Source organism: Neodiprion virginianus, chromosome 5 (genome assembly GCF_021901495.1).
Source record: "Neodiprion virginianus isolate iyNeoVirg1 chromosome 5, iyNeoVirg1.1, whole genome shotgun sequence".
Lineage (NCBI taxonomy): Eukaryota > Metazoa > Arthropoda > Insecta > Hymenoptera > Diprionidae > Neodiprion > Neodiprion virginianus.
The window spans coordinates 30,989,944-31,017,616 of record NC_060881.1 but is presented as its reverse complement, the minus strand read 5'-3'; the positions used below and the strand labels follow the sequence as shown (position 1 = coordinate 31,017,616).

The 27,673-nt window shown below is 37.5% G+C and overlaps 5 protein-coding genes across 9 annotated transcripts; 1 reads left to right on the top strand and 4 right to left on the bottom strand.

Annotated features, from left to right (window-relative positions):
* Positions 1-94: 94 nt before the first annotated feature.
* LOC124306496 (small glutamine-rich tetratricopeptide repeat-containing protein alpha-like) lies at positions 95-3,552 on the bottom strand. 3 transcript variants are annotated; one of them, XM_046767286.1, is made up of 4 exons: positions 3,502-3,552; positions 2,564-2,905; positions 1,776-2,264; positions 95-1,587 (listed from the first exon to the last, which is right to left on the bottom strand). In XM_046767286.1, the coding sequence occupies exons 2-4, from the start codon at positions 2,881-2,883 to the stop codon at positions 1,476-1,478; spliced, it is 921 nt and encodes a 306-aa protein (XP_046623242.1). In that variant the 5' UTR covers positions 2,884-2,905; positions 3,502-3,552; the 3' UTR covers positions 95-1,475. The 3 variants fall into 3 exon arrangements, with proteins under 3 accessions (XP_046623242.1, XP_046623240.1, XP_046623241.1); XM_046767284.1 differs by having other exon boundaries at positions 3,363-3,534; XM_046767285.1 differs by having other exon boundaries at positions 3,367-3,534.
* Positions 3,553-3,912: 360 nt separating this feature from the next.
* LOC124306495 (uncharacterized) lies at positions 3,913-8,634 on the bottom strand. The gene is made up of 8 exons (XM_046767283.1): positions 7,634-8,634; positions 6,854-7,544; positions 6,272-6,489; positions 5,341-5,980; positions 4,867-5,111; positions 4,582-4,789; positions 4,396-4,475; positions 3,913-4,292 (listed from the first exon to the last, which is right to left on the bottom strand). Exons 1-8 carry the CDS (start codon positions 8,339-8,341, stop codon positions 4,137-4,139), a joined length of 2,946 nt encoding a protein of 981 aa, XP_046623239.1. The 5' UTR covers positions 8,342-8,634; the 3' UTR covers positions 3,913-4,136.
* LOC124305626 (uncharacterized) lies at positions 8,385-12,553 on the bottom strand. The gene is made up of 12 exons (XM_046765207.1): positions 12,423-12,553; positions 12,202-12,322; positions 11,910-12,115; positions 11,538-11,746; positions 11,129-11,424; positions 10,720-10,823; positions 10,423-10,621; positions 9,789-10,322; positions 9,515-9,709; positions 8,975-9,193; positions 8,479-8,886; positions 8,385-8,416 (listed from the first exon to the last, which is right to left on the bottom strand). The coding sequence occupies exons 1-12, from the start codon at positions 12,444-12,446 to the stop codon at positions 8,385-8,387; spliced, it is 2,547 nt and encodes an 848-aa protein (XP_046621163.1). The 5' UTR covers positions 12,447-12,553.
* Positions 12,554-12,730: 177 nt separating this feature from the next.
* LOC124305870 (delta(24)-sterol reductase-like) lies at positions 12,731-18,343 on the bottom strand. 2 transcript variants are annotated; one of them, XM_046765809.1, is made up of 6 exons: positions 18,228-18,343; positions 16,205-16,360; positions 14,421-14,526; positions 13,971-14,324; positions 13,485-13,855; positions 12,731-13,258 (listed from the first exon to the last, which is right to left on the bottom strand). In XM_046765809.1, the coding sequence occupies exons 2-6, from the start codon at positions 16,322-16,324 to the stop codon at positions 12,926-12,928; spliced, it is 1,284 nt and encodes a 427-aa protein (XP_046621765.1). In that variant the 5' UTR covers positions 16,325-16,360; positions 18,228-18,343; the 3' UTR covers positions 12,731-12,925. The 2 variants fall into 2 exon arrangements, with proteins under 2 accessions (XP_046621765.1, XP_046621764.1); XM_046765808.1 differs by lacking the exon at positions 18,228-18,343 and adding an exon at positions 17,293-18,046.
* On the top strand, positions 18,296-26,992 carry LOC124305872 (guanine nucleotide-binding protein G(i) subunit alpha). Of its 2 annotated transcripts, none has more exons than XM_046765813.1 (4): positions 18,296-18,389; positions 24,460-24,644; positions 24,857-25,143; positions 25,286-26,992. In XM_046765813.1, the coding sequence occupies exons 2-4, from the start codon at positions 24,498-24,500 to the stop codon at positions 25,764-25,766; spliced, it is 915 nt and encodes a 304-aa protein (XP_046621769.1). In that variant the 5' UTR covers positions 18,296-18,389; positions 24,460-24,497; the 3' UTR covers positions 25,767-26,992. The 2 variants fall into 2 exon arrangements, with proteins under 2 accessions (XP_046621769.1, XP_046621768.1); XM_046765812.1 differs by lacking the exon at positions 18,296-18,389 and adding an exon at positions 22,771-23,387.
* Positions 26,993-27,673: the final 681 nt, after the last annotated feature.

Sequence of the window (27,673 nt, the reverse complement as noted above, 5' to 3'; positions counted from 1 at the left end):
TCCTGTACCAGCCACCAGATCACAATAATAAATACGGTATATCTAAATTCAGAGTGCATTGTCAAACGAGAGGGAAAGTTATTCGGAACAAGAATTGTTTGCTATATAGATTAATTGATTTCACAATTTGAATTGTTAATTCATTTATAATCGTCTATACTTTATTTAACACCTTATAAATTAGTATAATATTGTGATTTTTCCCATTTGCTTTTACACTATGCATCTACCTAAGTGTAAGTATATATGTATGCATGTGTACAGATAATTTAAGGGGCGATTTTTTAGCATGATTCTTCCCCTGATTTTTTTTCTTAGTTTTTACAGCATTCACTTCATAATTATACTCAACAATTCGTATAATATTGAGGCATATATTACTAAACTTTTGCTAAAGGTTTACAATCGATCGTTGATCAATCCAAAAATGCAGCAAATCATCGTCGTTTATTCGTGTGCTATACTTATACGTATAGTGTTTAAACATGATACGTATTAAAAACGTATATTTTCGTGAAACCATTTTGCAATATATATGTACAAAAATAGAAAACGGAAGCCTAAGCAAAACATAGAATAGAACGAACAGAGGAAAAAAATAGTTACAATGTGGTGCGCTATCGCATAAGTTATTGGAATACCAATGAAATAGCCTTCCTAATCTCTAATATTATACAATGTCCAATACCTCTTTACTCTCTAAAAATTCGCCTAAATTAGGTTACTTTCGGTTTCCGGAATCGATAAACAGCCCGTTCTACGGAATAACCAGACTTTCTTAGGTCTATGCTGTCTTGTGTAAAATTTAAGATGGCAAAATCGATGAAAAATCCTCTCGTCACCATTTCTATTGTCATATTCTAGCGTATTTGGAAATTGCGTTTGAAAATAAGATCCAACTTTTGCAAAGTTTGAAACGCAGGATGAATTTTTGTTTCAACTCAATCATGATTTCCTTTATAAAATAAAACTGCATTTCAAAATGGCTGCCGAAATTTACGAAATAATAATGTATTTCAATGTGGTACTTTAAAAAGTTGGACCGGAATTGATCAAACACATGTAAATTTTACGGCCTGCATAATAGAGTCTATTTTATTAAAGAAACATGTATACAAGGGACTTCGGTTTTTAAGAATCGCGACCACCTTAATGCTTTTTAAAGAGCATATTTCAGGCTTGTTTTCATTGAATTTTGAAAACAGGTTGTATTCGTTGCTGTAGTTCATGTAATTCTTCAACAAGTCATTTAGAAGGAAAAACGTGTAGATCAGACGTGTGCTTATCAAATCGTTAAAGATTTAGACGATGGTCAGTGACGGTGACGAGATTTCGGGAATTTTATAATTCTAACAATGAGAGGGAAAATTTTAAAGAATACCGAGGTACTCTACATATTTCTGCACAGTTGATAATGAAAATAACGACTCAAAGAATGATTTTTTCTTTAAACGGGGCAGTCTTATTCGGGATTTTCAATTTTCTTGCGGAGGTTCTGGATCGTTCGGATTTCCTCCCATTTGACGTCTCAGAGAATCTATCAGATCAGGATTTGCACTCTGCATTTGCTGTGCCAGCTGTTGACCCCTAGAAAAATACACCAATTTTTGCCATTAGAACATTCCGAGCATAGCATGATTACATGTAAACTCTATGAATATGAGATTACATAAAAAAATAAGATTGTAAATATTTGTTTACAAAATGAATTTTTAAATACCCGATGCGTCAAGTTTTCATTTCACATTCGTGATAATAATAGATTGATTTCTTACGCCTCGATCAGAGCTTCCATTCGGCCTCCTTGTTCTACATTTCCGCTCATTAAATCACTCATCATGTTTTGCATTCCAGGGTCAGAGAGCATTAAACGAGCCATATTTCGAAGCGCAGGGTTACTGAGTAGGGAGCTCAAATCCATATTGGGTGCAGCTCCTCCTGCTCCTCCAGCCGAATTATTTCCAAGAACCATGTAGCCTACACCCTGCTGGGCAAGTTTCTCTTCGGACAATTGTAAGTTCATTTTGTAACTCTCGTTACCCGGTTCCATTTCCAATGCCTTTTGATAACTCTGTTTGGCCTCTTTGTGCTTGTCTAAACTTGAATAAGCTAGCCCTAAACGTCCATAAGCCTTGCTGTAAGAAGGATCTATCGCAAGTGCTGTATGACAGTCCTTTATCGCTTGAGCATGATTTCCTATTTTACTATGCACCGCCGCTCGGTTGCAGTAATACACCGCGTTGCGGCTGTCCAATTGAATGGCTCTGAAATAGTACAGATCAAAGTATTTTATTGCAATATTTTCATCGCAAACAAAATCACTTGTTATTATTATTATTTCTTGACAGTCTCTCGACCTTTCAATGATTTGAGATTTTACAGAAAAATTCTGATCAGTACCAATGACAAGAGCAATAATCAAGTGTTCAGAATCATGTTGGAAATATTCTTCGTTCTCTTAAAATCGGCCTCTTAAATCACAAAATGAATGTAAAGTTTCATCGGCAAGGAATATTGCGAGTCTTTGATACATTTTAAATGATTTCATTAATGTTTCACCTACTTTGTGTAATTAGCTAAAGCTTCATGATGTTTCTCAGCTTTCATAAGGTTGTTTCCCTCATTTTTGAGTCTTTCAGCTTCAGCTTTGGCCTCGGGCGTAGCCGGAGGTCCAAAATCAGGTTTGGCATTGTCGACAGCATTTTGGTATAATTCTAATAAATTAATGTTGGGCAAAGCATCGGAAGCTTGAACGTTGTAGGCACTTTCCAAACATTGAATTGCAACCTCCAAGCTCTCCCTTGAATTATCTGACAGATCGCCATCCTCCAATTGCTGCGTTAATAACTGCACAACCGATGCAATTAATCCTTTTACTGCCATCTTGAGTTTGAGTTAATAATTACTGGAAAAGAAAGAAAGTCTTTGAGTTATCAAGACCGCCGATTCACATTTTTAACAAGAAAGAAAGATAGAAATAAGGAACAAAAAAAAGAATAGCAGAACCATCTTTAAAGTTATTCAATCGAATATGGATTCATTTCTTTCTTGTGCGTTAGAAATTCGCAGAGAACCATTTTTTGTGGAATGAGGTGGCGAAAAAAAAAATTTGAAATCATTACGGACGGTGATTATCTGCTAATTCATCCTCGGTGGGAAATTAACCGCCAAGTTTTACCCGCTTTTCGCACATCTTACGCGTCCGACTTCACGTCTTACGGAATTATTGTTTTTAAATATCGATGTATGCATCAACTTGTGGTGAGGACTTGCTTTTAGACTTGTTATCCGTATTGCGTCGAGAGTAAATAGGCGCGTTGATAAATACCGACATAATTGATGGTAAAGTGTGATCAACGAACCTGCCTTTAAAGAATTGATAGTGAACGTGTTAAAACGAGTGGTACCAGCGCAAAAGCGGCGACAGCAAACGATTGATTAGGATAAAAATTTCTACGTGTCTACTCGGCTGGTAGGCCGGATCACCTTTTTTATACGTACAACTTATGCCTATAACCAAAAAGATTGAACTGCTGCGGCCGGCTAACGCTTTGAGCATAGACTCATAGAGTAAATACGTAAGTGAGACTGCCGATTTCGAGATGTTACTATTCTCCACCGCCAGAGGCGCTATCGTAATTTCCACTCCATTCTCCGGCGCCAAAACCAAAGTGTCATTTGTTAAAACGGCACCAACGACGGCACGACTCACGCAAAAAGTCGGAGCTTCTTAATTCGCTAAAGCAGTTTCATCATTTCACGATATCCGTGGAAAAAATGGTGGATATTTCTTCAAATAACGAAGTTAAAATGATTTAGAAATTGGATTGAACGCGACATTGAACATTTGTTTTAGGCAACAATGCAGAATTTATATTTCAGTAATAACGATATAATGTATAATAACACTTAACAAGTCATATAACATGGTGTATAATATAATAGTATATACGTATAACAATAGATTAAGTATGATGATCATGTAAGAATAAATTAGTATAAATTAATTTCAACAACGTTATTGGTAAGATTTACAATCTTTTTTTTTTTGTTTTTCAACATTTTTTTTCTTTTTTCCTAATTCCAAAAATATTCAAATATTAAACATGCACAAGTGATTGAAGAAAATTCGAAATTTAATTGTATAAATTATTGACTGGCCCTTGTTGCACGATTTTATAGACCGTGCTATTTGTCGTGGCACCGACAAAAATATATCGACGTTGAGAATAGTTGAACTGTGTCATTGTTTGAACACCGTCGAACCATTGTTGTATGCGCAATTGAAATCCCTGTACATAACAACGCAAAACTCGCAATTGAATAACTGATGTTGTATCTGCAAACTACTAAATTACGAGTATGTATGAAAAAATTTCTCTGATTTATTCTTACCCCGTAGTACATGTATTCGTAGACAAAAAATCGTCCTTCTTCAGTGGTAACGATTACGAAGGCATCACTAGTCCCAGAAGCTAAGGTACGAATAAATGGCAGTGTTTAATAAAGAAATCGAAGGCATGCGTAGAAAGTTTTCAAAAATTTGGCAAAATAAGTATGTGTGATCTGAGAATTTTTTACCTCCAGAATAAAATACTTCGATAGTTTTCACCAGCGATTGATGAAATAGACTTTGATAAAAATAGTAGTTATCAAATATTCTATTGTAATAAAAAATGTGTACAGAATTGGCCAGAGGATCATCGAGTAATACGAAATATTCGTTTTCCAGTATCAAACTCTTGACATTCTGGCTTCCTCCGGTCCGAAAGCTCCTCAACAGTTCAAACTGAAATGAAGTAAACCTCTTCGTCGTATGCGTATAGTTCGATTTTATAAACAGTTAGAATAAAAAGCATTGCTCACCTTAGATTTGCGTATTTTAAAACGATGGATCTGAGATTCGGCTGGGCGTTGTGCACAGGCTATAAGAAGATGTATTCCGTGCCTCTTGGTGGCAAAAATATCCAAAGCGATTGCACCACTCGTTCGAATTTTTTGCACCAAAGTAATTTCACCACTAGACAAGTTTATCTCGTAAACCAATGAATTTACTTCGTGGGATTTGACGAATGCGTCGTAGTAAATGGCAAGGACGACGTAGAATTTTTCTGCGAAATTACAGCAGAATTAAGAACGAATCCGAGAGTTTTCTGTGAAACTTGTTGCTCAACACCAGCATGTAGGCAACTGAAGTTACATTTTCTATCACGTTACGTGTTCGAAGTGTATCAAGGGTTGCCTATTTACTGGCACTGAGTGGTGAGTTTCACAGAAAACTCCCGCTGCAATTCAAACTTACTACAATCAGACGCGAACAGTACATTAAAGAAATTTTACCCCCGATCATAAAGGTCTTGGCATCGCTGAGATAACCGCCAATTTCCAAGCGTTCTGCCTCGACGTGTCCCTTGATCTGACCGGTTGGCATCTTCTCGGAAGTCATCCACGAAACCGTAGTGATTTCGGCGGCGTGATTTTCGTGTGTGCAATGGGGACCGCTTGATGTGACGTTGCTGACGATTATCATTCCGAAACGGGACTCTAATTCGTGGAAATTATAGACAGTTCTCGCGCCATCAATCTTCCAAATTTTACACTCGTAATCGAGGAGTTCAGCCACATATTGAGCAGGGCACAGACAAGAATCCGGCAAACCGCAGTGCCGGCCTTGTTCGACGCCGTAAAGGTTCAATTTGGTCATCGATTCTACGCTGACGGTTTGAATTTTACGGATGTTTGGGGCCCGGATAACGAGTTCTTGATCCACGTCCAAGTAGAAGAAAATATCCGGCATTGATGCGGTAGCGTTTATCGATCTGTCGATTATTTTGTCTATGTATGATTGACCGGTTTCGAGGTTTTTTATCATGGTATTTACTTCGCTCGTTATTTCCCCTGACAGATCGGTCAATTTGATACCGTTCACTAGATTGGATACGGAAATGTCTGAATGAGTCTCAAAGTCTGCTGCAAAGATCTGCCGGAGGGAAATATATAAAATTACGTGAACAAGTTTGAGGTATACATGATGCATTTTCGTGGATGCGCATCAGAAGACCCCTAATTATAGGCAATTCAGGGTAGAATTCCACTCTGAGCAGCTCCGAGTTTCGCGTCAGCCGTGAACAAATGAATAGCGAAATTGCCTAGATTGGACTTGTACTCCGAATTGCCTGTAGTTAGGGGTCTTCTGATATGCTTCCACGAAAACATACAGTATGAAAAAGAGTTGTTGCAAAAGGTATAAAAATGGGATTTTTGTACTCACGATGTTTCCATCGATCAGGGTATCCACGTTGTTGAAAATACCGTTTTCGTACTCGTGCGTCACGGGGATTTCATTTATTAGACCGACGTTTACTCTACCGTGGACACTCAGATCTTTGACGAATACCTTTTCCCCCGATATTAACTGAGTCTCTGAACTGTCGCTGAGCACGACGTCGGAGATTCGGATGCCATTTATGGACGGTAAATTCGCGTTTTCTGTACGAAGAAGGCCAGTTAGTGGCTAAATCAGCAAATGAGAAGTTTGAGGTGGTTGTAAGGTTGGAGAAAAATTTATACTTCTTGTCAGCTTAACTACGAAATACTCGAAAATGATAGGGGGAAAATAGTGAATTTGTAGAACATGATCTTTTGAATAAAATGAGCCATCGTAGAGTGAAAAGTTTTGAAATAAACCATCGATGTCTAAGCTTTCGTTTGTAATTCCACTATTTTCTATTGTTGTATCTTTGAAGGGATATTCGCAGCGCACGAATAATTTAATAAATACTAAATGCACGACTATTTCGTAATAAATTGGTCAATAAGTAACGATTTTTGGTCCAATCGAGTACCAACTTACGGGTAACGAAGACCGCGTCACGGAAAATAACGTCGCAATAAACGTCATGGTTTCCGTCGAGCGTGACTCGGTTTTTGATGAACGTATCGATGTCCACACCGTCGATTTTTCCCACACGCAGTTCACTTTGCACTTGGAGATGTAGAAATTTCGTGTTGCTCGGAAGCGTGTAATTGATGGTTGCAATACCGTGAGTCGGCAGACCGTGAACCTTTCCGGTTACGTCCAAATGCTCGATCTTTACCTCATTGCGAAATATCGTATGACCAGTCACCGTTTCGGTATCGAATTTCCTTACTATTGAAGAGTTTAACGCCAGTATATCCCAGTCGTTTACTTTGCGGATACCGATGTTACCGGAAACCTTCAATTCCCCTACCGTCAAACCTTTGGCAAAGTATTTTTCCCCCTTTATTGCTATCGGCTTTCCATCGGGAATAACCGCGTCTAAAACTATCGACGCAATATCTATTCCTCCAATAATTCTTGAACTTGTTAAACGAAAGGCGCGAACGTTTTCTGCAAATATAACTTCCCCCGTTATGATTTGATTCGTATTTTTCGTCACAGCTTTGTCAAAGAGATACGACATGGACTCCAATTTCGGCAATGATTTCTCCCACGATATACTTCCGTCCACTGTAAGCTGTGCGATTCGATTATATGGAATTAGCAGAGCATTTTCGTAAATCTGTAAAAATTATGTCAGCAGTTATTGAGGTTGCTTAATTGTACTGAATTAGTCAAACTCGGATTAATCTGATCCGTTCAATTACATACCTCGCGAACATCCAAGTTGTTCAAATAACCGGTGATTATGTCCCCCTTTACCAATAAATTTGAGAATGTAATATCCCCCTCGATTATCAAGGGGTCAGTAACTAGCGCCAAGTTGGTAACATTGACGCCGTTTATCGTATGAGCTTTTAAATAACTGGCCTCAATTTTCTCGAATTTAAATTTCCCGCTAATTGTCTGACACTTAGTTTTTGACAGCGCGTTGGCAACGAGGTCTTCCACTTTGATATTGTCCAACAAGTTGGCGTTTAGATCTCCGAATACGACGAAATTTTCGAATATCGACTGCCCTTTCAGCTCTACGTAATCGGTCGATAATTTTGTGATGAAATTTTCGCAGGTCATGCCGTTTACAAAGTCTACTTTCAGATTTCCAGTAACTATTAAATCCCCGTCGACGGTTATGTTCTTTATCGAGGTGACGTCTTTGTATTTTAACATTTTTTCAAAATCGCTCATCTTCAAATTGTTCATTTCTACCACCGCGAAATTCTCCGTCTCGAGCTGGTCGATTTCTAAATAATCCATTTCATAGCTCTTGTCGACGTACATTACTTCGTTGAAGAAATTTCTCAAGTTTATACCGTTGAAAAAATCAGCCCATAATTCGTTCACACTGATTCCATTCCTCACTACTAGATTTTTGTATTTTATTTTACCAGTTATCTTCGCGCCGATATTTCCGCTCATTATAAAATCGATTGGAATTTTGTTGTAACTTTCGGCGTTTAAATTAGCCACCGTAAGATTTTTTATATAAATTTTCTGATTCACGAATAACACATCGTCAGTTACCAGAACCGAATCTATGGGCAATTCTTCTCCACCTTCGACAACAATTGCGCCGTCAATTTCAAATTTTTTGAAGTGTAAAGGGCCGAATTTTTTCGGTATTTCCGTTGCGGTTGTGTACAAAAAATCGTCTTCTTTGTAACCGTTCAAATAATCGGATCGTAAATCGTCTATCGTTATTCCTCCAGTCAATTTAACGTCGTTGGGTATCATTTGATCGGTCGACTTTGTCCAGTAATTTTTAAACAAATAATCCAAGTCCACTTTCTCTCCTTTCAAGTAAAGCGAACAACTAGGATTCAGCTTTAGATCCCTTATCGACAAGTCACCGTTTATCTCGACATCTTCGTACATCTGAATCGGTCGAACGTCGAAATTTACCGACACACCATCAGCGACGAAGAGTTCTTCGGTTACTCGAAGGTTGCGGAAAGTAACGTGTCCTTAAAAATGTCAAACAGACTAAGATTATAATCCATGGGCAAGGCAGAAATTTATAAATATAATTGAAAGAAATGCTTTGATAAATACCCGAAATCACATTTTCTTTCGATATTCTAGCAGCCTCGTTCACGTCAACGTTGTTAATTCTTTCCACAACAAGATCGTCGACTTGTAAGTTTTTCATGTAAAATTCTCCATCCAATATTTGGTCAGTCGACTTTGTGAGTAACCGATTTGCGTTTATCCCATATGTCGCGTTCATTGTTAAACTGTAAACGTCCAATCCTCGTTTGTAGAAAATGCTACCTGTAAAAAACAGGACGACATATCGCAGTGCAGGAGAAATTCTTCGTGAAAACTGGTGCTGTGTGATTAATCGAATGATCGTTTTTCCAATTAAACAATTAATCGACGGTTTCGATTAACAGCTTTTACGATTAATTGAATAATTAAAGTTGCCTCATAATAATTCGAAATCGAATCGAAACCGTCGATTATTCGAAATCGTTGTTTAATCGATTAATTGGAAAAACGACTAATCGATGCTGCTTAATCGATTAATCGCAGAGCACTAAAAACCAGCCGAAATGGGATTTCATATTTTTACATTCAAATCCGAATACTGACCTTTTATCTCCTGGTTTAAACCTATGATAAATAAATCGTCAACAAATGATTCCAGGTCCAAATTGTTAAGTCGCGAAACACCGATATTGTCCAGAATTAGATCAGACTGAACGATAATTTTGTCTTTCAGAATCTTGACGCTGTCCGAAAAAAAGTCGATCGCTGTTTGATCAGGATTATTAGTCGTAAGCCAATCTACGCAAGAGATGAAAAATAGACGTTTTATTATTGGTTTGACTTGCAAAAATTTTCTCGAAATCTTACACAAACTCACTTGCAAACGGAATGCCGCATATCGAGGCGATTTCCAAGTTCTCAATAGTGATGCTGCTGCCTCTTAAGGGTGCGGAAAAATTTTGATCCCTCGTGTAAGAAAATACGTCATCCAATTCGACCTTTTGATCGTTCAAAATGCTCACTGTCAATGAATCCAAGTGCATTTCATCCAGGTATGCATCTCCTTCAACAACAATCGTTCCCTCGATCTCTGCAATCGTATTACTGTAAATAAATTCGGTCGAACTTTTCAGCAAAAAATCTGCCACAAGTTCCATCTCAGCCAAGCCAATCGCAAGTTCTGTAGGCGTAAGAATATTCGCCGGTGCTTCGAGGAGAAGATTCACGATGCTTCCAGAATCCATTATCAACTCGTTGAAATCCAACGGGGAAGAGACAACGATGCTTTCCGAAAAAGGCAGAAGAGATGGCCACGAATTGTAGGCTAACTCGACGGCCGGCATACGTTTTTTAAGTAAATCCTTAAGCTGCTTTAAGTACTCCAACGTACCGTCGACTTTGTCGGTTATGTCTGTCGATATTGGAAATTTAATGTTTGAAAATTTTTAAATCAAGGTCGAACAATTCGTTCGACTGTCGGTTATCATAGGAAAGATGAAGGTCAATTTTACCACGATGATATTTTTTGATCACCAGTTTGTACGGCTCGACACGGCACAATTTCCCTTGAGATTTTGTAACCAGAACGAGGATTATCGTTTTTCCTTGAACACGGGCGTTGAAATCTGTTATCAGATGTCTGTCCTTCGTTTCCAACAGATCCAATTTAGTGTAGGCAAGATTCATTATTTTGTAAAGCGAGAAAGTGTTCTGTAATGTGATTTTTGAACAAATTTGCGAATGACGTAAGTATTTGATTTTGGTCGTAAAACTCAATTAGGTAGAGCTTTATTCTTATTCGATCTCACCTGTTGAGCGACTAGCAGCAAAGTTTCGCCGTCGGCGTAAACCACGTTCACCTTAGTCGGTGATTTTATCTCGGGCAGTTCTATCCAAGTGAGAAATTCTTTGCCTGCATGTAGAGTAGAAAATCGTCGTATTGTGATTCGTGCTGTGCGATTAACCGATTAATCGGTAACTTCGATTAATCGATTAATCGAAGTTGCCTCATAATGATTCTGCCGTTAAGTCGATATATGACTAATCGATTAATCGAAAAATCAAAAAATTCATCGATCACCGTTGATTAATCGATTAATCGGAAAAATGATTAATCGAAAAAGCGATTCATCGAAGCTGCCGATTGATCGATTAATCGCACAGCATTAATTGGTGACTATTTTCCACATCCATTACAATCGTACATAAGCGACTTACCGTCCCACCAGAAAACTTTACTGGCGCTTAGTTCATTGATCACCAATAGAAACATCTCTGTGTCGTGCTCGTAGTGATGGATCGACGTTGGTCCATCCGTGGCTAAAAATTGTATTCTTTCAACCGCTCCATTCTTGAATTTGAAAACCTCCGTGCCTATTCTCGGCCAACCTTTAACATTCTGGGCAAAAATTACAATCGTAAAATGCTTGTAGTTCATTGTTGTCACCGCAATTGCTCCTGTAGTCGAAACCTCCGCTATGACGTCCATGTAAGTGCCGGTCCATCGATAAATTCTGGTTAAGACAAAGAAAAAAAAAAAGGAAAAAATAACAAATATAAATAACACAAGCTCATCGTTAATGAAAATCGTTCTGTGATTAAAGCTGATGAAACCTTGGACTCTTACACAGAGGGAACGGCAAATTGACCGCTATTATCGGCCACGACTAGGTAAAGTTGGTTAACTTGGGTGAAAAATTTCGCGTCCATTGGAAGTCCGCGGTGCTTGATTATTTGGCAAAAACGCAAATCGTTCACGTTCGGTCCAACGTGGAGACTGCATGAACCGTCCACTTGGCATATCAGTAGATAGAATGATTTCTTGTAGGCGATACTCTGTGCATGAAAGAGACGAAGGTCGATAAATTCACAATCTGAGTGCATCGTGACGAGTTAATGGAATTTGTTCAATTAATGCTTACGAGCACTTGATCACTTTACCTTATACTTTGAAATTTGCAGCGTTCGTGATAGTGAATATGCACAATTATAAACTTACTCTGACAAATTTAGCTGGCTTTTGCTGACTTATTGAGGTAACCTGGCGCAGCATTACACTCTGAGAAACGTCCATCTCGACACGAAGCACCCGATCATTCGCCAGGACGAATGTTTCGTCGAGGAAATTCAAGGCTAGGGCGTTATCAGAATCCAAGGATTTACCCCATAAATTGTTCCATTCAATTTTGTACGATCGAACGTCAACTGTACAGTATTTTAATAAATTTCAAATATTATTTTATAAACAAATTATAAGGACGGTTTATTTTTAAGTTTCATCAAGAATATACCTGGCAAGGGATCTTTGATATAGGATTTGGCTATTGCCACTTTTATCTCTCTCTGCTTTCTCGTCAAATATTCCTCCGCTACTTCTGTCGTACATTTTGGGACGATCGCACACACGAGTAACTGCGTTGCAAAATAGAAATATCGAGAAACGATCGGATTTCAGACTAATAATATTTGAATATTCGTACTATTGAATATACAATTACAAGCCACTACTCACAAAATATCCCAAAATTTTCTTCATATTTTTTGTTACGATAAAACTAACACATTGTATGGAATAAATCCAGTGCTCTGGATTAGTTGTACCGAGATCAAACACACCTTAAGACTGTTGTCGAATTAGTGCGATCGTGAACTTGGCTGAATGGTGGCAGGGAGAAGATAGAATTATTAGCTGTTATGGTGACGATGGTTGAGCTGAGTCGAAAATAAACATGCTTACTTCGTAAGGATAGAGAAGTGGAACAAAAAATTTGGAGCTTAAAATTCTCGAGGAAAAACATTCAGGTTCAATGTCTCTGTCGCTTTGTTTATTTATATATTTATTTATTTATTTATAAATAAAATAGCATAGTAGTTCCATTTACCCATATATCAAAGCAATGGTATCTATATCCATTGCGATTTAGTAAATGATATTCTAACGTAATAATAATATGTAGTATTATTACATGTATGTAATAAATTCCAGGTGTCTGCAGCGACGGTTCAAAACGTCAGCTATAGCCTAGCAGTTTTCTTCACCTTGTCATAAACCTCGGGAAAGGCAATTTTGCACTGCAGTCTGTCCCTAACTTTGTCATAAAGTGTGTGATCGAACATCTTGCGGAACTCCATCCTCGTCGTGTAAGTATCCGCGTAAAGCATCTGGTATCCATTTACTTTCCGGACAAATTCCTCAATGTCCCTTGTCGATTCCACCGGCTTAAATCCCTTTACCTTCGGCACTCCGTACACACCGATATCCACGTACATCCTATCGTCCGATGTTCTCGAATTGACCAATCCCGGTTCGGCCGTCAATTTGAACGGACACAACCATAACGGGTAAACCTGTGCTTGGAAATAATCACAGCGTAAGTCGGAAGAAAAAATAATAGTTGCGAATGATTTGATTGACATATAATTGCTGAGACATGAGCAAATTATGACAGTCTTGACATTGATAGGAATTTGAAATTGTTCAACAGCTAATTATGATCAATGTAAATATCCGCCGCTAATACTAATTGAATTTTATTATTTGTAAAGAATTTTTCATCGACACAATTCTGATCACCTGAACAGATTGATGAAATTTCAAAATACTGTCTTCCAGGTGCTCGATCGGCACAAGCATGTCTTGAATAATGTGGTTTTCTTCGTAGAGTTTTTTCGTCGCAGCGGTTTGGGTCAGCTTCAGGAGAGAAACCTTTGGCGGCATCATCCAACCGGCGAGTAGTCTGAAAATCGGATTGTTACCGAACGGTATGATGTCCTGGAGCTCCCAGAACAACGATCTGGTGTGTCTGTGATAGTAATCTCTGAGTGGAATGTATTCCATCCTTGGACCGCCATCAAACTTGCTCTCAACGTGCTTGAAGAACCAAGGCTTATACCATCGACCAATTCTGTTGACCAGGTCTTCATCCGCTTCGGAAACCATATTTCCTGTAGGAGCGATGAAGGAACGGAGATGGTTTGTAGATATGTTGCAATAATGTATTGGAATCTGTTATCGATGTATTCTTTTGTCTTATCTTACGCTTCTCCATTTACAACTGACCGGTCATAATCACTCCTCGTTCTTTTGAGAACATCAGACCCTCGACGAACTGGTTGTCTTCCTTCTTCAAGGTTTGCCTCCTGAACACTTCGCACGCCTCTTTCAGAGAGTTGACCGGTTCGTACTCAAGTTTGACGTACTTTAACGCTGGTACTATCTGTATGTCCACCGACAACAGGAAGCCCAAGGTTCCGTGGGACCATGGAATCGAGTAGAAGAGATCCGGATCGTTTTCCTTCGTACATCTGACGATCGAACCGTCGGAAAGCACGACTTCGAAGGCTCGGCAGATATGCTGAAACAAACCGTGCTTGTGCGAACTCGTCTCGATTCCCGTTCCCATAACCAAGCCACCTGAGGATCACGGAGAAAGGTGGGTTACTGGTTGGATATCGGTTATTCGAAGTCGTCGAACACTAGACTTCATTCCTTTACTGACGAAGTACATACCGACTGTCAAATCATCAATTTCGGGTAAGACAGGTATCGTCCATCCTAAGGGACCCAAAGTTGCCGTCAGCTGACCCATCGTCACCATCGGCTCGACTCGTACATACTGTAAATAGCATCGCCACTGAGTTTGGTTTGTGATAATGAACACATTCGAGCTCTCTTTAGAAAAATCTATCTATCCGTCAAACTTCCGCGATGATCTCGAAAACGGCCTAGTAAAAAATCTGAAACTAATAGGACTTGGCAGTCCCATAAAAAAGTTTTGAAAGAAAAATGAAAAAAAAAAATCCGACAAACGAAACGTTGATGACATTTTTTCAAAATAAATATATATACTGGGAAAAACATTATCATTAATTTAGAGAAAGTAATAAGAAGGTAAAAGTATAGGTTTATCGGTAAGATATTGAAAATCGATTTGTTTCCGGTAGAACCGAAAGTTCAAATTAAACGGGACGTGACAATTTTTCGTGCCCATCATTTGCTTGTAAAATCTTGCAGGTTTCAAATTTTTTTGAACACACCGCCAAACGGACATTTTCAAAACCTTGTTTTTCGGATTCTAGAGGTTCGAAAACGTAAAGATTCGTTAAAATTAGAGAAAGTGATTTTTAAACGGAACCAATCCAGTTCCAGAAAGTAAGAAATGCGAAGAAGAGAGAATCTTGCCAACAAGAAGATCGACTTAATGCTCACGAAGGTAAGAGCCACAAGTCTGGAGCCATTCGTTTCTATGGGTATGTGCTGTTTGCATATGTGACAACACATAGATTTTTTATTGTGAACGGATTTAGTTCCATGAGATTCAAATGCGACCGTGCTAAACCAGATTCAGGTTAACGAAGTAAGACGGGCAGGTAGGAGGAGAAGTTTGTGTAGCCGAGACGACTCTATGAGAAGACTTCTGACTATTAACATCATTTCTCGTATTGGCTCAACTTGTCCTTTTGTAGCAATTCCTTTCACAATTTTAATTAATTTAATTACATGTATAAAGTGACCAGTCTACTAATAAAAAAGTAGAAATGCGACTGCTGACTGCATGTATTTCATTTTTTCATTAAATTCAACGCCGACTATTTTTTTTCTTCATTTTTATATAATAATGAAATAATGAACAAATTTTTAACCATCATAAAACTCTTGTACTGATATCATTATCGCGACCATTTATGCGATGTGCTGACTCGCCGCGATCCGCAACTACGCGGTCCGACCACTTTCTCGCGTTTTTAGTACTATAACAAAGTTTAGCGCCAATTTTCAACTATCGAAAAGCACTTATAGTGCATGTTATAATTAAACGTACTTCAAAGTATGCCGCCGCCAGGTGTCCTGCAGCCTGACTTTGCGAGTGAGCGCTGACGCATGCACACATTTAATCCTACTTCATATTGAAATATGAACCATTAAAAAACATTGGGTGTAAAAACTTACCCTAGAAAATAAATCGTCAACCCTGTACGACATTTCCGTCACCTACTTGAATAAATGGGTGTATCCTCTCTTTAAGGTCATGTAAGTACTCCTACCTTTACCTTCTACCTTTGCCGTTCGTTTGTTTATTTAATATAGAAAGAAAAAATGGTGAGTTTGCTCGGTCGGTAAAGGTGGGCGTACTACATGACCTTAAAGAGTATCCCAGAATCTTTCCAAGCTATGCGAATCGATATCTCCGTCTCTACGCAATAATTTTTGAATTGGGGTCCCCAGCGCCCCGGTGGCACATCACCGGTTTTATACAGGAGATGTACAGCGTGAGGGCGAAAGCAAAAATTTACCTGCTCTCCGACGTTCACTTCTAAGACGTCTACCAAGTTGACGTTCACCTTGAACATGGAAGATTTGTATCGCGGCTGCCTGAAGCTCATTGTTTGCCATCCTGGACGTGCCGTGCACATTTGCCGGTCTGCTCCACTCTCTTTCCATTTTTTAACCTAAAAGTTTTACTTGCAATTAACATTTGTACTCTTCCATGGTATACAATCAATGAATGACGACGATGCAGGTGTTCGAAATTATCGGTGCTCAATATGTTGTTCAAAGTCCACGTACTTTGTTTTTTATTATTATTATTGTTGTTATTTTCACGTAATCAACCCGCCAATTTTTTCAACCGTCACCGAAAGTCTGGAAAAATTGGCGAATAATTGCATACTCTTTTTGCGATTTTGTTGAAAATGATTAGAACAGTGAACATGAAAATGTGGTTCAGGGTGAGAAAGGCGACGCCTTTGGGAAATTGATTAAAATCGACGCGCCACTCTCGCGCGCTTTTTCATATTTAAACGGATCGTTGTCGCCGTGGTAACGAGGCCACTGCAGTGCTTTGTACGTGTATGCATACATGCCGACATTAATTCAGAGACGAGTAGTTTTTCGGCCGAGCCGATTACGTTGGTAACGCAGACAGAGCCCGTAGCGGGCAGCCAACAGTGGCACTGCAGACTGAATCTGCGTTACCAACGTAATCGACTTGGACGAAAAACTAGCCGTCTCTGAATTAATGTCCACGCATGTACGTTACATTTATCAGCTCTACGCACGCATTTCCTTCTAACCTACTGAGGCACCGTTATGTATTTGTAATTCCTTCAGTCACAGTGGGATGCTTAGCGTCCTACCTGAAAATTTTCATGTCCTAGACTTATCACAGTTTGTTTACAACTTCAAACAATCGTTGTTACTTCGTACAATCCCAAAAAAAACCTGAGTAACAAGTTCGGGCCAAAATATTGACAAACGCTCGCGATTATTTTTGGCGATAGTGAATAGTATCAGTGTATCATACATGTATGATTCTAAGACGATTGGAAGAAGGTTATATCGTGATATTAATTTAATATGAAGCTATACGTTTTAATCTTACCTGTGTCTGTACATCCCGTATTTTTTTCTCATGAAATTTAGGAGCACTGCTCAGCTTAAATACTATCCAATTTCGCGTGTGGTTGAATACATCAAAGCCGAGGGACAGTGGCATAAGGAAACAAATCGCGAACAACCATCGATAATTGATAAGCACGTGCTCAAACAACAAGTCCACATTGGGCAGCATTTCAAATGATTTTTCACAACTCGTACGATTGTCTTTTGACACTGTCAACTTGAAAACAAAATCACAGTTGTATATCTCGAGAGAAACCTCAACGTTTTAGATCATATAGATATGTCTAGGTATGTATTTGAATTTCAAACTTCCGAAAACAACTGAAAGACGTGCCGTTGGTATATTGATTTAAATTGAAAACTAAATATATACGTAACGTTCTGATTTCAAACTTTTGAAGCTTCACGTTCGTAGTTTTAAATTTCGAACGTTTCTTATCACTCAGATTTAATCTCCAATCAAAGACACAAAAGCTTCGAAGAGCACTGCGTTCTTTTCACTTTCGAGCGTTGGTTGGTATGAAAAATTTTCAATTCATGTTAGAACTGATCTTCGCGTCGTTATTATACTTTTGTGCACCGACTGTGGCATCTGTATTTATCTATTTATTTATGGTTCTGTATTAATTTCGACAAATCCTTGCATCGGATTATCTAATCGCGTAGCGGTACAGTGACGTTAAACGCAAAGCGCGCGTCTTTGCTTACCGCCGGATCGTCGAATACTACAAGTAGACCTCGACACCGGTAGGTTATACTACACCTACCTAAGTTGTAGCTTACTTATATCGCAGGGGAGATATTTATCTATGTCCAACGTCGTTGATAGTTGATTATTCGATGAATAAACTATAACGCCTTCGTGTTCGCTGCTTGAAATACTATTCTCACGTTGTAGATATAATATATACCTACGTTTTACTCTGCGTACGTAACACGGAGGTGCTGCTAATCCATCCAGAGTACATCATCCACTGTCGAGTTATTTCCCGCAGGCATTAACATTGTCGTAACACCGCTTGACGTTGAACATCCATCGGTATATATACTTTACCCTGTGCACCTGCAATATAGCTGGTGAGAAAATTTTATCTGAACAGTTCATGTATTCGGAACATTTGAAACTTATCAGCTTGTAAAAACATGTGTAACATTCTTCGAAAGGAAATCGCAAGAAGAGTTTCGGAATAAACTTTGCATGAATATCTTTTCACATCGTACCTAGAGTTTCAAAGGAGGTAATGCAGTTTTATATTACAGGATTCCAGAATTACTGTAACTGTTTGCAGTTAACTATAATTCTCCAATACAGACACAATGTTGGGTCGCTAATTTTGGCGAAATATTATCGAATACCTGATATTAGAGATATCGCGTGAAAAATTAAAGAAACTTCTATTCGTTAGGTTTAAATTTTTAATATACGTTTTTGACGAAAAGTCTATCAATAATTATTATAAATGCGAATTTTATTTGCGTATCTTTTACCGTGTGACTGATAATCGCATAAGGTGCATGGTATAAATTATTCGATTACTCATCATCGCTCAGTTGTAAGTTGCAAAATTACAATGTACGAAGTGACAATCGGATGGTAGTAAAGGTATAGATTGGAGATTGGCGATTACCTAAGGCTTTTGGTACCCAAGGTTTATCTTGCTTATCGTTGTACATTGATATGCGTTCGATCAAAATTGACAGCAAAAAATTCGCAACTCAATACTTGTTATATGCGCACGAATTTTTGTATTGCAGTAACGTTTAATTTTTATATAACATGTAATGCTTGGAATATAATATATTGTACTCAAATTTCGAATAAAATGACAGAGCAACAATTGCATCGGTATGATTATGTGAGCGCGATGAATACAAAGATCAGTAAAAAAATAGTAGGTATTTTCTTGCCCGATCTTATCAAGATGATTGTATGTAAAAGACCGTACACTGCAGTTAACTTTGCGAATTTCTATCTTTCTATGATAAATGTCTGTCTGGTGATTTTTTTTTAATTTATTTTTATTTTTTTCTTTCTTTTCATACAATTTACTCACCGAGGAATAAATCCATCAAAAACGTAACAGAAGGCATATAATCGAGGCGAATTTCACATCAGACAAAGAGCCTGTTGTATGTACGTTTTGTAATGCAACTTTGATTTCACTTCCCTGTGGAGTTTTTTCTCTTTCTACACTTCGGCAACGTGCGGCAATCGATTTATAAGAGGTTTATCACACTCGCACATAACAAGAGAATAACTGATTAGCCGACCTTAAGGTCAGTAACTAATATTATTACAAATAAGGCAGATTGGTGCGAGCTTTGATTGCGGCCGGTGAACGTTCCTCACAATCCCTGCAGAGCTGGTACTACAATTGTATACGTTTCATACTTTTTTCGTGATTGGGCAAAACAATGCGATAACAAATTTTGTAATTCAGTGCAGATTTTGAGGAAGTCCAAGAAAACATTGAGAAAAATTCCGTGGAGAGTTCATGGCAATAGGGAAAATTATATATTCATCCACCGATCATCCAGAAAGTGGGGCCTAGCGTAACTATGCATTTTCAATACGTCGAACAATTTATTCAGGCAAATAAATACGTATTACATGGTCGGGCAGCCTTGAAAAGAATTAAAATTATGTATTTACTAGCGTAACCGGTTAGGCAAAGTCCTGTTTTGGTCTTTAGAAAGTTTTTTGCCAGTCTGATAGAAGATTTGCTTGCATGGCAGGATCTAAAACTGCATGTATATGTTAATTTATTTTGAGGTAATGAGCCAATGATCTCCGCTTTGAGGACAAAATGTTGTTTTTTTTTTCGGGATTTTAACAAAATATATTTAGTTATTTTTTGTACATTATTTACAACTATACTGTTATAAATTTGGACGCGTGTTTAGCTGTATTGCAGTGATCAAAGTCCATCGGTATGTTAACACAGTCTCTTACGAGACGCATCGGAAACTCGTTGCAATAATAAAATACATGCAATCTAAAGTTTTGCAGATTAGAACATAACGTGGTAATTTTAAATATTATACGTTAGTATCTCGCCTGCGGACGCGAACTTTATGAATGTTATTCGAGCGAAGATTACAAGTTATACGGATTCGATTAATTAAACTAATTATTTGATGTAGATTGATCAGTACAATATTTTACGGATTGCCGAATTTACTGAATCTATCTTCATTTTTAATTTATCTAATATTATTTCATCCATCTGCAGACACATAATATATAAACATGTAGACGTAATTATAAGTGCGGTGAATTTTTCTTATCGCTAATGCACCTGCGTAAAATATATTCACTGTAATTTGCACGTACAGGCTAAATTTAGTTTAAATGGGTTCATCTAACGGTGTCCTCAATTGAGAGGAATTGAGATATAAGTGAACTTGAGGGGTCGTGTTAGGTCTATGTATGCCAGAGCTACGATTGAATGAATGAAGAAACATCGTTTTTTTTACCATTTTTACACATTCGTTTATTGCGGCGAAAATGATGACCATTGAATTAAATAATCAATTCGAAACAATATGTATTTATCACTATCGTGGCTAATCAATCGCAATCTAGATGAAAATTTTTTTGAAATAGCTGTGTTCAACATTATCAACGACTTAAAACAGATTACAATGTCGTTAAAATGAAATTTAAATTCGTTACGCAGACTAAAATAAATTACGCAATCGATTCGCGATATCCTTATTTAGTGTATAGAGACTGTATATCTCCGGAACAAATTCATACTGTTCATTTCCATTCAATTCAAGGTTACTCGCTCAAGAATTTCCATCATTGTCAATCTCTGTCGACCTAGTTTTCTACCCAGCTTTCCATACTGGATATTTTACTAAACTGCTCGAAGTAAAATAATTGACACATTCGAAGGGCAGAGACTTGAGTTTTCCTTTCGATTGTTTCATTTTGATAAAAAAAAACTCAACCGATGCAACAGTTTTAATTTCAGGTTTACTACAAATGTATTGCATAATAGAATCGGACGCTTCTTCCAATGGCATGTAACATAAGGAGACGCAAGGATACAGAGCGATTGGAACTGGGACTAAAAAAAAAAGTGTCTTGAGAAAAATCCGGTCCAGCGAACGGAATAACTATGCATAAATGAATGACAACGTGCTCTGTTGTAACCCAAGATATACCTACAGACGCTTGCCAATTTGGTAAATTGCTATTTTGACGACAGAACAACGAGCGTCCTTACACGGGACGCTGATTTTAATCCTGTCAATATAACGAGTGCAAAATTATTGTAATAGGTTGCCGTCATTAAAGTTCCGTACTGCGTTTTAAATATTGATACAATCACGAGAATTTGTAGGTATTAACCGCCACAAAAAGCAGGTTTATGAATATGGAATACAACATTCTACGGACTATTTTAATATTGAAACTTAAAATAACTTCAGTATGAATGCGAGTTTTTTTTTTAATATTTGTAATTGAATACAAGACATAACTCATCATTTTATGATTAATGACACCGCTATTTGAATTTTATGCACTTTTATACGGTGTCAGTTTGCACCAGGAATGTAAGTTTTTCAGCCCGCTAGATAGATTGCTCGTGGGACTGATGGGTGAACTGTAATACTGACATTTCTTGAAAAATATGAAATGCAATTTTCTAAATGTATTTAAAAGTAAATCAAATCCTTTCAATTCATTGACATTTTTTCATGTTTCAATAAAGAAATTTTATTCTTTGTCTCGAGTAATTTCCTCATTAAACAGAGGTATCTTTTCGATGTTTAATTAACGCGATGATGAAAGAACGTTGCATTCCAATTGGCTACCCACCGTTTAGCTTCACTTTCATGAAGCGACTACGCGCATAACTGTACTTTTTTAAATAGATAAACAAGAACTCGAAATTAACGGTAATACACAATTGTAATGCAACTGGCCACTGTTCTTCAAAGAATGGTAAACTTTTGAGAACAATTTCGGAGCGAAACTAATTGATAGCACTAAAAACTCTCTAGTACAGAGGCAGAGCTAGTCACGAACTCGGTTGTGCAAAAGAGATAAAGGATTGTTGACAAGACTGGGAATAAATTTCGGAACGCAACCTTAGGCAAGAAAAAAGATCTTAAAACAAATGGACGTGGAGGAAGCCTGGGTATACATATATCAGTGGGGTATACCCTTTCGTGTAAGTGGAAAACGGCATGGAGAGGGTAGTGGTAACACTAGTTCCCTTCTTTGTCTAACGCAGTTATAGAGACATAGTAGAGAGAGAGAGAGTATCTGGTCTTAGTACGTCCTTCTCTCTCTACGGCTCGAACACTCTCTCGGCACGATAAAACGGGTGCTGATTATACAAATGTCCGCCACGCGTTAAAATAGCGCTAGAATCGTTGAGTACAAAATGTCGAGTTGGTAACCCGTCTAAACCTTCCTTACACATTCAATGCTTGTCGAGTCTAAAATGGAGCGCGTCGGCGCATAGTTGCGTGATAAGTCATTGGTGTGGGCGCGTCAAATGTTTTAAACATAAAGTCGAGCAGCAGACCCGTGTAGTATTCGTGTTAAATAATGAACAATAATTTGTGGAATAAAAGAGGCCAGGGGGCGGACGGTGAGCTGTAATAGATGTTTATTGGGGAATCGGTAAACCCGGACTGCGACCAAGCCGTCGTATGTGCGGATATACGTGTGTAATAAGAGTTCGGTCGGTACTTGGGGCCTCCGTCTTCTGTCGTTGGCTGCACTCGGTGCACGGGGCGGGCGGTTCCCACACGCAATACAAGGCGAAGCAACAAGTGTCACCCGGAGTTTGATTCGACCGATATACGATTTGCGGCGCCGATCTTATCCTGGCCGATTTCACGCCGACCGTACTTCTGCCAGGCGTTCCAGTCACTCGAAACGAGGACTATTTGAACGATTTATTGAACGTGATATAGCAAAGAATCGAAAAATGGGATGCGCCGTAAGCACTACCGGCGACAAGGAGGCTGCCGAGAGGTCTAAGAAAATTGACAAAGATCTCAGAATGGATGGCGAACGCGCTGCCAGCGAGGTCAAACTCCTACTTCTTGGTAAATTATCATCTAAACACAAAATAACGATGTGTTGAACTAAATTTTATGCAAGTTTCTGTTCGTTCCGCGGCTCGTCGCTATCGCGTCCGAGACCCGTTCATCGTTTTTTCCGTCGTTCCGCGATTCGCGGACATGAAAAAACAAAAGAGAAACGAAACAAAAACGGACGAACTGTGCGTAAATACTGCTTGTTTTCGCACGCTTAATTTTTACACATCCCGTGCAAATTGCTAACGTCTTACCATTCACTTTTTGTTTCTTCTCGGTTTGTTTGATAGCGTTTTATCTCTCCTCGTTTACTGAGAACGGGACTAACGCGACCATGTTCTTTTAATTGAAATGGTAAAAACAGCCAATTAACGTATGATTCAATGGTATAATTAAGGCCGCGATGAATCCGGCCGTCAAAACGATGCGAAAAATTATTCTTTCATCTTTGTTTACCCCATTTCTTCTTATCATAACTCGTCGTTCTTCTAAATTACCTTCTCTTACACTATATTGTCAAATTGAATTTATCAAAAATTATTATTATTATTAGAAATTGACCTAACTGAGGTTTTTTCACCACTGATCATTACACAAATGAGTTTAGAACTTTCCTAATTTCTTTCATCTTATTTCTCATGGCAATGAGATGAGATAGCAAAAAACATCCTATCCTCCTTAATGCTACACAGGATATTGCAATGCATGTATCCACACAGCATGGTTGATTGTAGTAAAATAGCTGATTGATGTCTGCCTGTATACACATGGCTTCTCGTCACTAGATGATTCAGCTGAGGGAAGGGAACACTCATGGATTTCACAATTATGAAATTTCACTATTATCTTATCTCATAGAAAGCTGGTGGTGACATATTATTTCAATTATGAGCTGAGAAGAATTATGATTAATATGTTGAAATACCTGACGAATTATGTTTGCAACAAAAAAAAAAAATTTTCAATGACCAAAACTTCAATTAATGTTCCTAAGCTACAAGAAACATGTGACAATTTTTTTTTTCCCCCTGATCTATTTCAAGGTAATTTTTACAACAATTCATTTCATTTTTATTCCAAGGTGCTGGAGAGTCCGGAAAATCGACGATCGTTAAACAGATGAGAATCATTCATGAAACCGGGTACAGTAAAGAAGAATGCGAAGAGTATAAACCGGTTGTTTATAGCAATACTATACAGAGTCTAATGACAATTATCAGAGCCATGGGTCAGCTAAGAATTGATTTTGCAGACCCAAATAAGGTGGTGCGTAAATTTTTCTAAAGCAACATGTAAACGTGTTTTAATGACTGAAAGTTAATATTATTTTCCACTCCAATTTTCGTTAAATGAATTACTCTACTGTTAAAAATGATCAAAATTGTTCAAACTGCATCCCGGGATCTTTTATCTGATGAAAAATAAACTTTTGCTAATATTTATGGTATTCATGCATTAATAAATTCGTCACCTTCTAGGATATTGCTAGGCAATTTTTCACTCTAGCATCGGCAGCAGAGGAGGGTGACCTGACGGGAGAGCTAGTTTTATTAATGAAGAGATTATGGCAGGACGCAGGAGTACAACTTTGTTTCACACGTAGCAGAGAATATCAGCTCAATGATTCGGCGGCATATTACCTCAATGCTCTTGATCGCATTGCCCAACCCCATTACATACCGACACAACAGGATGTTCTCAGGACCAGAGTCAAAACGACAGGAATCGTTGAAACGGAGTTTTCGTTTAAAGGGATTGACTTCAAGTGAGTTCTTCAATCTTTCAAACATCATATTAATATCAATTTTTGTCTCTAGCACTGCCATGAATATGTCGCCACAGCCCAATATTGAATTATCTATGGTCAATCCAAGTTCTCGGGAATTACTTTCTTATTCTCTTTCCAGAATGTTTGATGTTGGTGGACAAAGATCAGAACGTAAAAAATGGATTCACTGCTTCGAGGGGGTAACAGCGATAATATTCTGCGTTGCACTGAGTGGTTACGATTTAGTCTTGGCCGAGGATGAGGAGATGAACAGGATGATAGAATCAATGAAGTTGTTCGATTCGATATGTAACAGTAAATGGTTTGTCGATACGTCGATAATTCTGTTTTTAAACAAGAAAGATCTGTTTGAGGATAAAATAACGAGGAGCCCTTTGACCATATGCTTTCCTGAATATAAAGGGCCGAATACATACGAAGATTGCGCATCATACATTCAAATGAAATTTGAAAACTTGAACAAAAGAAAGGACCGTAAAAAAATATACACGCACTTCACATGTGCGACTGACACCAATAACATTCAATTCGTATTTGATGCTGTGACTGATGTTATAATTAAGAACAACTTGAGTAACTGCGGCTTATTATTAAGCTGAACAATTTCAGAATCCGTCGATGATGCCGATTAAATCAAAACATTCTGAATCCGCGACACGTCTATAATTTTCACCTCTAATACTGGTTATTAATGGTTGATAAATAGAGGGCGTTCATCAGTTTGGAATGCTTTAAAAACTCGTGCGAATTGTCTGTCCGGATCAAAAATATAAATTTTTCACCAAATCTCATCAGGCATTTAGTTTTTAGACATTAGGTGTTTAATTAAAATCTCCATTCCTAGTACGCGATACTTAATCAAAATGAATCTAATTTAAATCATAATCCACGTTTGATAGAAAAAAACTAATTTTTTTTTTTTTTTTTTTTCGAAACGCATGTTTTTACCGCACAGAATCTCCGCGCAAAACTCGTCTTTATAGTTTATAGAAAATCATAGCATGGCACTTTTCTAATGTTTCTTTTTTTTTATACTTTGTATATTAGACGTAAATTAGCTTTATTGCGCATAATATACTCGATATATCGTTTTAATAACAAACTATAACGCGGTCGTCTTTTGTCAGTTTCTGAACACCAATTTTTAATGTCTGGAATTATTAATCAAAAATTGATGAGATCGTAGGGTGCTTAAAAAGACTGTGTATTCAGTATTTCATTTTTTGTTTCTACTTTTAAATTGGAAGATTTTATTATTCTATTTCGGCCAAAAATAACACGACAGAGAGAAAGCGTCGTAAAACCCGAAACTTCTCGCGAAAATTTTAATAAAAATATTTAAACGTCATTGAAAAAAATGTATAAAAGTTTTACTGAATTGAAAGAAAACTATGTTTCCTCAAATTGAATAAAAAACCAAGCGATTTTAAACAACAATTTATCATTGTTTAACTGGAAATTGACAACGTGCCTTTTTTTCGCTTCATCGTACAAGTTTCTATGATTTTTTCGATGATGTTTGATGAAATTCATCGCCGTAAGCCAGATTGCAAGAAGATAAAACCAATATTAGACTAGATATATGAAACTTTTTTTAAACACCCTAGATGTATGTATGTCTTTTAAGTAGCTCCAGCAAATTTGGTTTTGTTCCGATCGTGTTGTAGTTTAAAAAATAGTCTGAAACAATCGTCTCTGTATATAATTTATTATAGTGGAAGAAGAAAGAAAAATGAAAGAAAATGTTGCAAAAAAAAAAGAAAAAGAGAAAGAGAAAGAATCTACTGGAATCTCAAATCTAGTACCTAAAATCTCTAAAATGGACCAATTTGTGTGTTAGTTAATAATAATAACAATAATAATAATATCCGGTTTAATTCATGAATTCCAGTTTCGTCTATTATGAAAATAGATTTGTTTTCGAAGTATTTTTTTACGTGTACAGTTACGTGTATGTTTGTTTGTTTGTTTGTTCGTTTTTTTTTTGTTTCTCATGCAATAACAAAATATGTGTACTTCATAATTCACGGTAATAACAACAATAATCAATATTACTGTTGGACCTTTCTAGCTGTATATTCGCGTTGTCCGAGAAGTACGACATTCCATTCCATTCCATTCCATTTGCACGATCTGATTGTTGAACTACAGGCTACCAAGCAATCCCTTCATCTTTAATTTTCAAAACACTGGATACTGTTTTCATGAAATCAGATAAACCATATTTAAAATGTCATCTTGTCGATATTTTGCATGGGGTTTAGATTGACTATTTAACGTTGTTGGAAAGAGAAGTGAAATTGAACAACTTTTTTCTAGCAGCCCTATGCTTTTTCCATATTTTAATTACACAGCTTATGAACTAACGTCAAATTTTCGGAGCTTATAACGTTATTTGTAACACAATGTAATCGACCTGTAGACAAATACATACTTGATAATTTTTTTATATTCTATTAATACTGTGTGTTAATACTTTTCAAATCAATCCGTCTGAATTATTTTC

Bases quoted from the DNA above. Each gene is read 5' to 3' on its own strand.
- LOC124306496 (XM_046767286.1), bottom strand. From the start codon at position 2,883: ATGGCAGTAAAAGGATTAATTGCATCGGTTGTGCAGTTATTAACGCAG. The intron at 2,265-2,563 runs GTAGGTGAAACA...GTACTATTTCAG, and splicing joins GCTTTAGCTAATTACACAAA to AGCCATTCAATTGGACAGCC. The intron at 1,588-1,775 runs GTAAGAAATCAA...GTATTTTTCTAG, and splicing joins ATGGAAGCTCTGATCGAGGC to GGGTCAACAGCTGGCACAGC.
- LOC124306495 (XM_046767283.1), bottom strand. From the start codon at position 8,341: ATGAGCGGAAATATCGGCGCGAAGATAACTGGTAAAATAAAATACAAA. The intron at 7,545-7,633 runs GTATGTAATTGA...TAATTTTTACAG, and splicing joins ACAACTTGGATGTTCGCGAG to ATTTACGAAAATGCTCTGCT. The intron at 5,112-5,340 runs GTAAAATTTCTT...GTAATTTCGCAG, and splicing joins CAAGACCTTTATGATCGGGG to AAAAATTCTACGTCGTCCTT.
- LOC124305626 (XM_046765207.1), bottom strand. From the start codon at position 12,446: ATGAAGAAAATTTTGGGATATTTT. The intron at 11,425-11,537 runs GTAAGAGTCCAA...TGTCTTAACCAG, and splicing joins CAATTTGCCGTTCCCTCTGT to AATTTATCGATGGACCGGCA. The intron at 10,824-11,128 runs GTAAGTCGCTTA...CTCTACATGCAG, and splicing joins TAAAGTTTTCTGGTGGGACG to GCAAAGAATTTCTCACTTGG.
- LOC124305870 (XM_046765808.1), bottom strand. From the start codon at position 17,481: ATGCTGCCCAATGTGGACTTGTTGTTTGAGCACGTGCTTATCAATTAT. The intron at 14,527-16,204 runs GTAAATTTTTGC...TGCTATTTACAG, and splicing joins AAGTGAACGTCGGAGAGCAG to TATGTACGAGTCGAGCCGAT. The intron at 14,325-14,420 runs GTATGTACTTCG...CGTGATCCTCAG, and splicing joins AATTGATGATTTGACAGTCG to GTGGCTTGGTTATGGGAACG.
- LOC124305872 (XM_046765812.1), top strand. From the start codon at position 23,267: ATGGGATGCGCCGTAAGCACTACCGGCGACAAGGAGGCTGCCGAGAGG. The intron at 23,388-24,459 runs GTAAATTATCAT...TTTTATTCCAAG, and splicing joins GGTCAAACTCCTACTTCTTG to GTGCTGGAGAGTCCGGAAAA. The intron at 24,645-24,856 runs GTGCGTAAATTT...GTCACCTTCTAG, and splicing joins TTGCAGACCCAAATAAGGTG to GATATTGCTAGGCAATTTTT.